We start from the raw sequence: 13,367 nt of genomic DNA, 5'->3' as shown, positions 1-13,367 counted from the left end.
ATTTTTAATTTTGAAGACAGGTAAAATGGAACTTAAAATTTAAAAATGTGTAGCTGCCTTTCCTCCATCTGTAAAGCAATGAAAGAGGATATAAAATCACAGGCAATAACGTTCTTCTGCCTTAACTATGCTGACTACGTTTTAGAAACTAGGAAATTGATCTCAGAGACTAAATGACATAAAATACATTTGTATATATTTGTATCAGGGCAAAAGCACTTGACTGAGAGACAGAAGATGTGAACTTACCACCTAGCTGGGAGACCGTGGGCCTCAGTGTTACACAGTATCTAGAGGGGTAAGTGTTGAAGTGCGTTAGCAGTTTTCAAACCAGAAGCCTAGAAATTTTCAGAAGCATTTGTGAGGCTATGCAAATGTTTCATTTTAATTCTTTTCTTATTAAGAACATACCTTTAGTGAAAAGCTCTAAGAAAATGCACACTAAATATGTAACACAGTAAATTTTAACACATTCATACTGTTAACCTGTGTTCTCAGGTTAACTCATTGTGAGGTTTCTCCTGCTCCACAAACATATACTCAAATATTTGAACTGCTAAATGTGTCACTGAGTAGCAAGTTTTTTATTTGCTCTGGTCTTTTTCTTTTCTTTTTAATCCAGGACTACAGGGTGGGGCAAGAGTAGGCTTAGAGTTGTTAGTATGCAAAACACAGAGTTAACAAAGCTATTGCAATAATCATAACCTGCATGTCTTTTTTCACACACACTGCCCCAAACCTACTTACCTACTTCTGCCCCACCCTATATGTTGGCATAAAGACCAAGATTACATAAAATCTTTACTTTAAGTTATACTAGGTAAGAGCACAGATGTTATCAAAGTCTCCTGCTACTTGTTTCTATAGGTGGTAATGGAACCAAGCAAAGTACATTTATTACTTTAACAAGTGCTTAATCACTATAAAACAAAAGTCTTAAAGTGTTAAGATACAAAGTGGTAAAAATGCAGCTGCTTTTGTACTGAGACTAGAAAAGCAATGGCATAAAAAATTCATCCTGGCTGGTATGGCTCAATGAATTGAGTGCGGGTCTGTGAACCGAAAGTTTGCCAGCTCGATTCCCAGTCAGGGCACAGGCCTGGGTTGTGCACCAGATCCTGGGTTGGGGGCGTGCAAGAGGCAACAGATCTGTGTATCTCTCACACATTGCTGTTCACTCCCACTCTTCCTCCCTCCCTTCCCTTCTAAAAGTAAATACATAAACCCTTTTAAAAAATGTATGGAGTAATGGATCATATGAAAAACAAGGGCTGTCCTGGCTGGTGTAGCTCAGTTGGAGCAGAAGCTAAAAGGTCACGGGTTTCATTCCCAGTCGGGGCACATACCTGGGCTGTGGGTTTGGTTCCCAGTTGGGGTGTTCGACAAGCAAGTCTTTGTAACAAGAGGTGCTGGGGAAACTGGACATCCACATGCAGAAGAAGGCAGTGGGACATTTACCTTACGCCTCAGACAAAAATGAACTCAAAGTGGATCAAAGACCTAAACTTAAGAGCTAAGATTATAAAACTTTGAAAAAAAAACAATCTAATATCTTCATGATGTTGGATTTGGCAATGATTTCATAGATATGACACCAAATGCACAGGGAAGAAAAGAAAAATAGATAAATTAGATTTCATCAAAATCAAGACCTTCTGTGCATCAAAGGATAGTCTCAGGAAAGTGAGAAGACAAATTACAGGATAGAAGAAAATATTTGCAAACCTTGTATCAAATAAGGGATTCATATACAGAAAATATTAAGAACTACAACTCAAACAACAAAAAACAAACAAAGCAATTTAAAAAATGGGATAAGGGCCCTGGCTGGTGTAGTTTAATGGATTGAGTGCCGACCTGTGAACCAAAGGGTCGATTCCCAGTCAGGGCACATGCCTGGGTTGTGGGCCAGGTCCCCAGTAGGGGCCGCATGAGAGGCAACCACACATTGATGTTTCTCTCCTTTCCTCTCTCTCTAAAAATAAGTAAATAAAATCTTTTTAGGGGGTGGGCTGGGAGGGGGGTAAAAGGCAGAAAACTGTACTTGAATAACAATTAAAATTTAAAAAATGGAAAAAATCTTTTAAAAAATGGGCTGAGGACTTAAATAATAGACATTTTGCCAAAGAAAATATATAAATGGCCAACAAGCACATGAAAAGGTGTTCAACATTATTAGCTACTCATTAGGTAAATGCAAATCAAAACCACAGTGAGATACCACTTCACATCCATTTGGATGCCTAGAACCGAAACAGCAGGGATGAGTCAAGAGCTGGCGAGAACTAGGAGAAACTGGAACGCTGTGAATTTCTGGTGAATATAGGATAAAATGGCGCAGCCACTGAGGGAAACAGCATGGTGAGTTCTTTAAAGATTAAACATAGATTTATCACACGACCCAGCAATTCCACTCCTAAGTATATACCCAGGGATCACAGACAGGATTCAGACAATAGCCTGCACATTCATGCTCACAGCCGTGTTGTTCACAGTGGCCAAAAGGCAGAAATGGCCCAGGTGTCCCATGAAAGATCAACAGTTACACGAGGTATGAGATGTATTCACAACGGAATATTATTCAGCCATAGAAGAATGGAATTCAGATAGATGCTACAACCGCAGTGAAACAGCATGCTCAGTGAAATAAATCAGACACAAAACTGCAAATATATATTATTTCATTTAGACGAGGTACTTAGAATAGTCAAATACATAGAGACAGAAAGTAAAGCAGGGTTACCAGGGGGTGGGGGAGGGAGAAATGGGGACTTATTTTTTAATGAGTAGAAAGTTTCAGTTTGGGAAGAAAAGAGTAGGGAGATGGGAGACGGTGACAGCTGCACAACAGTGTCAATGAGTTAACGCCACAGAACTGCCGCTTAAAAATGGTCAAAGTGGTCGATCTTATGTTATTTCTATTTTACCACCAAAAAAAGGATTTTTCAACATAAAAAGTGGTTAGGATGCTAAATTTTATATTGTATATATTTTATCACAATAGAGAAAAATACGTGTGTACCCTGAAAAAAACCTAGATCTAGTTTCAAAACGAGATGACTTCTCAGGTCCCTTCTAATTCTAAATTTTTTTGCGATATCATGATAACAAAGAGAAAAGAGAAAGAGAATCTAGTTGAGGAATAAGCTCCTGACCCCTTATTCTTCTGAAGTAACATTGTAACTCTACCTTTCTTCCAAGTGATTATAAAAGGACCAAGAAGTTCCAGCGATGGTAGCAAACCCAAATGCCTTTAGAGGCCGGCAGGAAACACAAGCAGGTGAAGCAAGGCAGCTGGGGGCGGTGGCAAATCTGAGGCCACATGCCCAGTCTGAAGGGAGCAGCTGCACCTCTCCCTGGAGGACTGTCTCCCTGTTGGAATGTGGGCATGGTATTGGATTTTCCATTCCGTAAGTGAAACTGAATTGAGATTTCTACGTTAAATGTTGGCATCTAATTTTTGAAAAATTGTTTTTAACACTACAAACCAAAGAGAACGTGACTGTAGTCCCAGGCACATGCTGTCAGCTGACCACTAGCTTGCGATGTCTTTCAGAACATAAAGGCTGGATCCAGAACACAAAGGAGAAGAGGTACTATTGGTCAGATCCTCTCCAATGTTTAAAGCTAGCAAGCAGATCAGGATCTGAATCTTTCTTATTCTTGTTTGTGAGCACCCGTGGGTACTACATATTTCAATTAGGTGTCATTCAAAATAATAACATAGCTTTTAATGGGCCAGATTTTAGTGAGGTACTTGAACATGATGTTCAAACATGTGAGTGCCTTGCACACAGTAGGTGGTCAAAAACTGGTAGTTATTATTTTAAATCAAGGCTCCCATATACCTTGAAAAGTTAGTATGAAGCAGATTTTCAAAACCAATCCTACCCTCTAAAATAAGAGATGATAATAATATAATCTATTCAATAACTTATCCTCTATATAGTGATTGGAAAAATGGTGAGCCTTCATATTAAAGAACCAAAAAAATCATTTATGTATCTTAAGTGCTAGAAAAATAGTTATTTGCATAATGAACAAGGTTCTTGCCCTCAAAAAGTTTACAATTTAATAAGGGAAATGAACATTAAGTAAAGAGTCTTCCAAAAAACAGGTAGTCAGGAACTACTCAAAGTGGTGTGACTGAAAATTGCAGGGTGATGTAAAAAAGAGTAGTGAAAGGTACGAGCAGATGAGAAAGGGGGTCACAGAGAAGGATCCTTTAAGGAGCTGACCTTTAAACTAAGACCTAAAGGATCAAGATTGGTTAGCAACCTCAGGGTGTTGTGTACTGAGCAGGAGGAGGGTTGGGTGGGAAAGGAGGTGGTGACAACGCATTCCAGGAATGCTTGTGTGATACATGTGACAGCCCCAAATAACCAGAACAGAAAAAAGGGAAAATTAAATAGAAGGCGATGTTAAGGTTATTGAAGGCAGTGAGCTGAAAGCTTTGAGGGGACATCAAATGTCAATGTTCTCTCTGGAGAAAAGATTCTGATGAAGGAAGTAAAAATTTAAAAGAAAAGGAAGAAAATTAGGAACTGAGAAGTAAGTGAAATGGGAGACAGGAAACGGGACTTTGAGGTCGAAGAAGTTGTTTATTGGCCACATCAGGTTTCCGGGGAAACGGGAGGCAGGGAAGCACTCATGGAAGCAGGTGAAGATGACTGGCCAGAGGAAACCACAGGAGTGAAGAGGTTGCATGGAAGGCTTTGTGCCTGTATTCAAAAAATTACAAACAGTCTTTAATATTTCAAACCAGACAGCCACCCTACCCCTGAAGCAAGTACTGCCAGTCCTCATATAATAGTTTTTGGCGGTGAGGGTGATGATTAGTGACAAGCAAAATCAAGTGGGAGTTGATTTTGGCGATTACACAGAAAACTCCGACCAAACCTTTTTTTCCGTCTAAATTGTCTTTAATTTTCCTTGAGATCACTTCACCTACTATAACATTAGATATTTTAGGAAAAAGTAACAATTTTTGTCATATTATCATTCAGACCCACTGCAATTCCCTGATTCCTGGAATGTGAGATACTTTTAAAAGAGCAGGAATTTTGTTCAAATCTCAGATTATCAGACCACGACTCAGTGAGCCCAGGAATATCTGTCTCTTCAATGCACTGCTTTAACACTAGCAACTGATGGCCTGTTTGTCAAGTGAATGAATATACCCATACTCTGAAGATAAAACCACAGTAAATTCAGAGTAAAACATAAAAAGTGGAGGAATGGGGAAGGAAAGGAAAAGATGAAGGGATGGATGAAATTGGTGATACTCCAGATTCTGGCATTCACTCTGGACTCTTCTCACCCACGCCTCACACCCAATCCATCCGCAACTCCTTAAATAGGTCTGTGTTTCCACACCACTTGCTGTTCTACTGTAATCAGCTCCTAACTGGCTTTCGTCTTCAGTCTTACTACCTACCTGCCTTCCACTCTATCTTCCATATTCTGAAAATACTGCATGAATTCAGAAGGTTGTACTGATTTCTTTCCCATGTGCTAATCACCGCCACAGTGGATTTTTCAGAGTTTCCCAAAGGAGCCATGTTGTTCCCTGTCATCACACTTTCAAAAATCTTGCTTTCTCTTTTGAGGATGTCCTCCTTATCTGCTTAACAGCTTTCGCCACTCCGAGATCCATCCCAACTGCCTTTGCTCCTTTACAGCCCTTCCCAGCTTCTGCAGGAAAAACAACTTGCTCCCATGCCCTGTCGCTGACTCTCATACCCGGCCCTAACCATCACGCTCCATGGAAACCGCTTCTAGACTGCTCTGTTTCTCCTTCTGGTCAGTGAGCTCCTTGAGGGCAAGTACCGCCATGTATGCATTTGTATGTCAAGCATCTCATACACTATCTGACGCAGAACACATTAAAAAATAATACTCTCCCCAGCCAGCTTTCTGGCTTCTTTGGTTTTAGCTTTTTCACTTAGAACATGTGGGACCCAGAACAGCTTACTGAACTTCTGGATCTCAATTCCATTTTCTATACAAAAAATATAATCAAAGTATCTACTTACCACATAGGATTGTTGTGAAGAAAAATGAGATAATCTACATAGGAGGGACTTAATAAATGTTAATTGTGCCCTGGCTGGTATAGATCAGTGGATTGAGTACTGGCCTGCAAACCAAATAGTTGCCAGTTCAACTCCCAGTCACAGCACATGCCTTGGTTGCGGGCCAGGTCCCCAGTGAGGGCTGTGCAAGAGACAACCACACACTGATGTTTCCCTCTCATTCTCCCTTCCTTCCTCTCCATCTAAAAATAAATAAAATCTTTTAAAAATAAAAGAAAAAATTCAAAAATGTTAATTGCTATTATTACTGTTATTTCATTTTTTTAAAGATTTATTTATTTTTAGAGAGCAAGAGGAAGGGAGGGAGAATGAGAGGGAAACATCAGTGTTTGCCTCTCAAGCACCCCTTACTGGGGACCTGGCCTGCAACCCAGGCATGTGCCCTGACTGGGAATCAAACCGCCAACCCTTTGGTTCATAGGCTGGCACTCAATCCACTGAACAGTACCAGCCAAGGCTCATTTCTCATGTTATATTTTTTATGTTTTGAAATTCCACTTGGATCTTTTTAATATTGTCCATTTATCTCTTAACCAGATTATGTTTTCCTTTATATATAAAACTGTTCACTGGTCCTTGTTAGTTAATATGATCATCTTTGTCATTTCTGTGTCTGCGTTTCTACTGATTTTTTTCTCCTAGTTATGGATCATATTTCTGCCCCTTTTAAAGTTTGGCAATTTACTTTTTATTTTTTTAAAGGTTTTATTTACTTATTTTAGACAGAGTCAAAGGCAGGGAGAAAGAGAAAGAGATAAATATCAACCAATTGCCTCTCGCAAGTGCCCCAGCCAAGGACTGGGCCCACAGCTCAGGCATGTGCCCTGACTGGGAATCGAACTGGTGACTTTTCTCTCTGTGGGAGGACATCCAACCAACTGAGCCACACCAGTCAGGGCCTGTCGAGCAATTATTAATTGGATGCCATACTTCATGAATTTTATGTTACTGAATGCTAGATTTTACTGAATTCCTTTAAGGAGTATTAATTTTGTTTAGGTATACAGTTAAATTACATGCATATTGGTTGAATCCTTTTATGCTTTTAAGGTGCTCTATCCAGTGCCAATGTTCTGTGTACTTTGAGGTTTCTCAACTCTGACTGGTAGAAGTGTGAACCACCCCTAACCCTATATATACTGCAGGAATTGTTTGACTTACTGTTTTCTGGTGGTTCTTTTTCCAGCCCACATATGGGCAGAGTTTATAGCCAAAGACTCAAATATCTGCTTTCGGCTCTGCAGAACTCACTGAGCTACCCGTCCCCCCGTCTCTGGTACGCTGCCCTGTAAATTCCGGCTCCCTGGGTCTCCCTTACGCCCAATCTCTGTCTCTTCAACAGTCAGAGGCTGCCGGGCTCCTTGACAATCTCCTTTCCTATTCGTCTCTTGGTAACTGCCTCTCAGGGACCACAGTCCTATTTCAGACACTGGACATTGTCTGATTTTCTCGCTGTTCATGACGGGACAATTCCTTTAGTAGGCCTTCTTCATGGGCAGAAGAGGAAGCCCCTATATTATTTTATTAAATGAAATATATATATATTTGTTGGTAAAAGCACAAAGCTCAAAATTAAATTCTAATAAACTGAAAATAAACTAAACAAATGAAAACGAAATAAACTGAAAATGAACGAAAGCTCTTTTGAGCCAATATCCCTAAACAGAAGTGAAGATTTACTTTAAGGGAATTTCAATCTTTGCCAAACTTAGAAAATTCAGATTAATCTTTCTATACTGAAAGAAATACCAAAGTGAGAAGTTGGATTTTAAAGGCTTATTGCATTTGAGTAGATCTTTTTGTTTCCAAGAGTCTAAAGTTGCCTAGTAGCAGGAGGTTCACTATAATCTTCATGAGGTTATTTGAAATTCAGACATAGGAAAATTAGCATCACTCAATACGCAAACCTGTAGCAACGACACTGCATCCCTGGGCCTGCTAAAAACTCGGATAAACTCTTTCGGGAGGAATCCAAGTCCTTAGTTTTCTACAGTGGCTTCATTTTTAGATGTATTATGCTGGGACTCTGCTTTGCTTTGCTACCTCCCAGAAGAGTTATTTATTTCCTCTGGATAATGCTATATATAATACGTACATGGTACTCTAAGGAACTGTCTGCAGAAGAGTAATATAGCGGAGGCTCTGGAGTCTGATACTTGGAATTCTAATTGAAAAAAGGGAGCATATTTTCTTTTGCAACCTTGTCTCTGAATGCTTTTTACTCACTTTGGATTAAAATTGGGACCCTCACATTCTGACACTGAGAAATATTCTAAAGTTTCTTGGAAGAAACTGAGAATATATTAAAAGTATTTAACCAAAGATTTTAGCATCGCCTAGACACAAGTGTTGTATTTGGTCTGTAAGAAACCAGAAACTGATTAAGAAGCACAGTAGAAGATATCCAGCAAAAAATCTAGGTCTCATAGAAACAGGGAGAACCTAGAGGTGCTCCCTCTCAGCAGCTGGATAAATCAATCACTGGCAGCTGCTGTGAGAAAGATAAAGAAACCCACATCTGCTTAGAGTCCAAATGCTATATGGATCCCTTGTGATAGTAAATAAATTCTTGAAGAGGCCCCAGTTCTAAATCAGAAAGAGAATTAAGGACATTTAAAGGCTGTTTTCCATAGTTACCTATCTCCATGTGCTATTCCACAGAAACCAGCTCAGTATATATGCACCATTCTTCAATACAGTGAGTATTCAATGCATATTTGCTGACTGATTAAGGCACTGGGAGAGGATCGGGAAATAGTACAAACTCCACTATACATTCGCAGTGCCCAGTTTTGTTTATATAGAGACTGATGGGTTAGCTTTTCTGTGGTAGTTCACTTAAAAGTGGGTCACACTGGTTTTTACTGACCAGTACATCTGTAAAGGACACAATGCTATTCTCAGGACACTAAGTATTTCTTGTGTGGTAGTGTAACTGAGATGGATGTTCTCTGGAGTTCATGTCACAGAAGACTGTGTGATTGGACCAGTAGAAAGAGCAGAAATAGCACATTAGCGAATTAGTACATCTGAGTTTTAGTTCCAACTTTGTTACTAATCCACTGTGCAATCACAGAAGTTATATAATTTCATTATTTATAAAATGGGCACAATAATAGCTACCTTACCTATTTCTTAGGATAGTGGAAATGATCTAATAAGATGCTACAGAGAAGAAGTTTTAGAAAAAAAGTTTTAGTAGCTATACATAAAGTAGCAGTAACACCCATTAGAGCAGGATGGGGTTCTTATAAATCCAATGAAAGCAGGGAGTGTACCTGTTCACTTATTCTAACCCCACTGCCAGGCAAATGGTTAAGTCCACCAGAGATATTTGTTGAATGAATGAGGAAATAGTTTAGGCCTCCCTCTAAGTTGCAATCACTAAACAAACTGTTTTAAAGGCATTCAGTACTAATCTGGAATAACACAATGTAAAGGCAGGACTACAAACACGCCCTTGAAAACAGATGTGAACAAAGATTTTGATGAAGAGATTCTAAATCTGAAAATTTTGAAGCAGTTTAACCTATTCTAATATTCTGAATGTAAAAATCTAATTCCACTTTTAAAAAGTTCTCAGCAGGTACCTTTTGCCTTTCATCTCACCAAGATCTTTAAAGTATCAATAAAGCCATTTTTTAAATCTTTACTTGAGGATATGTTTTTTAGAAAAATTGATCTTAGAAAGAGAGGAAAGGGGCAAGAAAGAAATAAAGAGAGAGAGCGAACTATCAACTGGTTTCCTCCCATATGTTCCCCAGCCAGGGATTGAACCGGCAAACTTTCGGTGCACAGGAATACACTCCAACCAACCGAGCCACCCAGCCAAGGCAATAAAGACATTTTTAATCAGTGTTTTTCTTAACATATTCCTTAGAATATGATCAGAATATGCCACACCAATAGTACGCGAATATAAAAATGTGTGTTTCCTAGTGCGTATAGCCCCTCTCAAGGATTTGTAAGGTGAAATGAAAAACTCACCTTAAGTCAACTTTATTCTACTTCCCCCAAACTATATTTCTAAAACCTGCCCTATATTTCCTGCTGCTTACTGAAGCTTTTTAACTGTCCTAAAGAAATACCACTTTTTCCAAACCTTATGTTGAATTATTAACCCTAGCCAAAAAGATGGAAGCAACCCCAGTGTCCATCAATGGATGAATGAATAAAGAAAATGTGTATACATACAATAGAGTGTTATTCACCCCTAAAAAGGAAGGAAATTCTGACACTTGCCACAACGTGCATGAACTCTGAGGATATAATATCAAATGCAGTAAGTTATTCATGAAAGGATAAATATAATATGATTCTACTAATATGAGCTATCTAGAGTGGTCCAATTCGCAGAGACAGAAAAGTAAAGTAGGGGTCGCCAGGAGCTGGGAGAAGGGAGAGTTAGTGCTTAATGGGTCCAGAGCTTTAGTTTGGGAAGATGAAAAAGTTCTGGAGATGGATGGTAGGGATGGGCTCAGAACTCTCCAAGTGTACTTTACGCTACAGAACTGTACACTTACCTGGAAATTCATCACTGGTCATCTTACATCACCACACATGCCAACACCGAGTTACCAGATCCTGCAGATTCTACCTGAAAGCATCCGTTCCATCTCTGTGGATGCTGCCTTAATTTGGCTCTTGTTATCTCTTACTTCAACTAATGCAGTTCTACTAACTATGCTCCTGGCCTCCAGTATCGCCCTCTAAGCCATTTCCACAGTGCCTGAAGAACGCTCTTTCTAAAACTCAGATATCACCACACCACTCATCTGTCTAAAATCCCTCATATAGTACTTACGGAAAATACAACTTCTTTTTTATTCCCCCCCCAAAAGGTGTTTCAGTACCTGAGTCTTTCTTTTATTCCATTATAGACTCATCTCCCATCGCCTCCTTCACAAACCCTAGTCATTCTGATCTTCTCAGCTTCTCTAATTTTCCAGGTTCTTTCATGTTTCTACACCATGGCGCATGCTCTACCTAAACTGCCCTTCTCTCCTTTACTCCTGTGAACAACTCCCACTCTGCCTTCCCTACTTAGATCAAACAGCCGGTTCCCAGGAGAACCTTTTCTTTTTTTTTTAAAGATTTTATTTATCTATCTTTAGAGGGGAAGGGAAGGAGAGAGGGAGAGAAATATCAATGTATGGTTGCCTCTCATGTGTCCCCTGCTGGGAACTGGTCTGCAACCCAGGCATGTGCCCCGACTGGGAATCGAACCACGGTTGTTTGGTTCGCAGGCCTGTGCTCAATCCACTGAGCTATACCAGCCAGGGCAAGAACCTTTTCTAATCCACTTCCTCACCCTTTTCTAACAATAGTATCCCCATCCCACACTCCTACTCAGAAGTTTCCCTCTTTGTATTCACATCATTTCATGAATTTACTGCATGGTATTTTAATATTTGCCAAGAGTAAAGGCTCTGGAGCCAGACTGCCTGCGTATGAATCTGGCCCCAGCAGTTTCTGTTTCACCTCGCCAAGGTACTTAACCCCTCTGATCGGCCGTTTCATTAGTTACAGTGTCTACCACAGAGGGATGTCGTGAAGAGTAAGTGAATTACTACAGGTCAAGTGCTCGGAGCTTCGCCTGGCTCTGAATGTACTCATCAGTGATGGTGGGAGGATTGGAGGTAGAATCTCTGACACAAGACAGACAGCTCCGCCGAAGTGGGGTGTGCCTAGCGCCTTGAATAGCATGCATTCAACAATATTTATAGGAACGAGAGAAAAACAGAAGTGTGGAAGGAAGAAAGCAAGAAAAGAACTATGGGAAGACTTACCGCCATTTTTGCCCACGGTTCGGAAGCACCTCCAAAAAGCCCGTAAGAATGATGCCCTGTTGTGAGGGGTGGCTTGGATGAAGCTGAATTCCCGAAAGAGAATGTGTGTTCCCTGACATACGCTGTTAAAACTGCAAAAAGAAAAACCAAGAGGTCATCATTAGATAGGTAGTTACAGAAGGCTGGAATCAGAATGAAAACTCAAGACCAGAGAGAACCACTGCCAAAAGGAGAAAAATATTGTTTCTCCAACAAAACTCTGAACTATAGTTCTGGCCAGGTAGCTCAGTTGGTTAGAGCGTTTTCCCAATATGCCATGGTTGCGGGTTCAATCCTGGTCAGGGCACATACAAGAATCAACCAGTGAATACATAAATGGGTGGAATAGCAAATCGACGTTTCTTCCCCTCTCTCTCCTCCTTCCTCTCTCTCTCTCTAAAATCAATAAAAACAAATTTAAAAATACAGGAAAAACTCTGAACCATAGATTAGACTGAGTCTTTCCAGAAGAAAGTCTCTTCACATAACCATATCCCTGTTAAAACCATTGGAGTCCGATTCCTCTGGGTGCCTCCCCCTCCCACATATACACACTGAGGCCACTTTAATCAGTCACTGGAGCATCTTAAATAGAGGGAAATATTTCAGTCTTTAACTGAATGATAGCGGCACTCATATCTTTTTGGAGAATACTCCTCTCCCTACATTTTTTGGAATTACATTTCCTTTAAAATATTCTTTCTGTACTCTGACCTGTATCGCTGCCATAAGAACAACATAGCTCATGGGACACAGCTAGCTTGTCTGTTCCGGTTGAGGGGTGGTGTTGCATACTTCTCTGACAATAACCTCAGAGGAAAATCCATGTGCCAAAGAACATAAAAGGTTCCAAGCAGAACACTAAAAGCAAGTAAGAAGGACAAGGGTAGAAAGTGGCCTCTGAATGAAAGTATGAAGCAAAGCCCCAGGGCCCAAGTGAGTCATTGTTTAAGCTGGGCTGGGGAAGGGGAAAAAATATACTCCGTTGCCTTTGGGTTCTTCTGCCAAAGAAGTGAAGACTGTAGAGCCTGGCGTAATCTAAAAATGGAAATTCCACCAAAGAATAGGCCATCATCCAGTAATCAACACCACCAAAGGCAGACTTCAGGTTCCACAAAACTCCTAAATTCCCTGACAAGTATTGCAAATCATGAGTGGAAAACGTGTTAATTTTTATAGAGAGGCAGACATTAAAATGAAGATGGCAAGCAAGAGAGGGACAATGGTAATTCTAAATGCCACTTTTAATTTGTTGACTAAAGGGAGAAAAAAAAAATCTGAATCTCTGAACTGAACAGGAAAAAATTTCAGGAGCCACATTCTCCATTCTCCTTTTCCCTGACCAAATTCAGAGGAAAGTGTCTGGCCTGCCTTTAACACACAGTGTAATAAAGGATAAAGTTAACCTCTTCCCTTCAATATTAACAATGCTGTATGAAAAAGC

The 13,367-nt window shown here is 40.0% G+C and overlaps 1 protein-coding gene across 3 annotated transcripts in view; it reads right to left on the bottom strand.

Annotated features, from left to right (window-relative positions):
- Positions 1-13,367, bottom strand: part of CSTPP1 (centriolar satellite-associated tubulin polyglutamylase complex regulator 1) — a 163,409-nt gene that overhangs the window by 82,609 nt on the left and 67,433 nt on the right. For all 3 annotated transcript variants that reach the window (XM_037166174.2, XM_037166173.2, XM_037166175.2), the window contains one exon: positions 11,885-12,015. In XM_037166174.2, the coding sequence (XP_037022069.1) occupies positions 11,885-12,015 (131 nt within the window). The remainder of the gene's footprint in view (positions 1-11,884; positions 12,016-13,367) is intronic.

This window comes from Artibeus jamaicensis, unplaced genomic scaffold (assembly GCF_021234435.1).
Source record: "Artibeus jamaicensis isolate MK-2021 breed Jamaican fruit bat unplaced genomic scaffold, CSHL_Jam_final contig_797, whole genome shotgun sequence".
Taxonomy (NCBI): Eukaryota; Metazoa; Chordata; class Mammalia; order Chiroptera; family Phyllostomidae; genus Artibeus; species Artibeus jamaicensis.
This window is presented reverse-complemented; position numbering and strand designations above follow the sequence as displayed.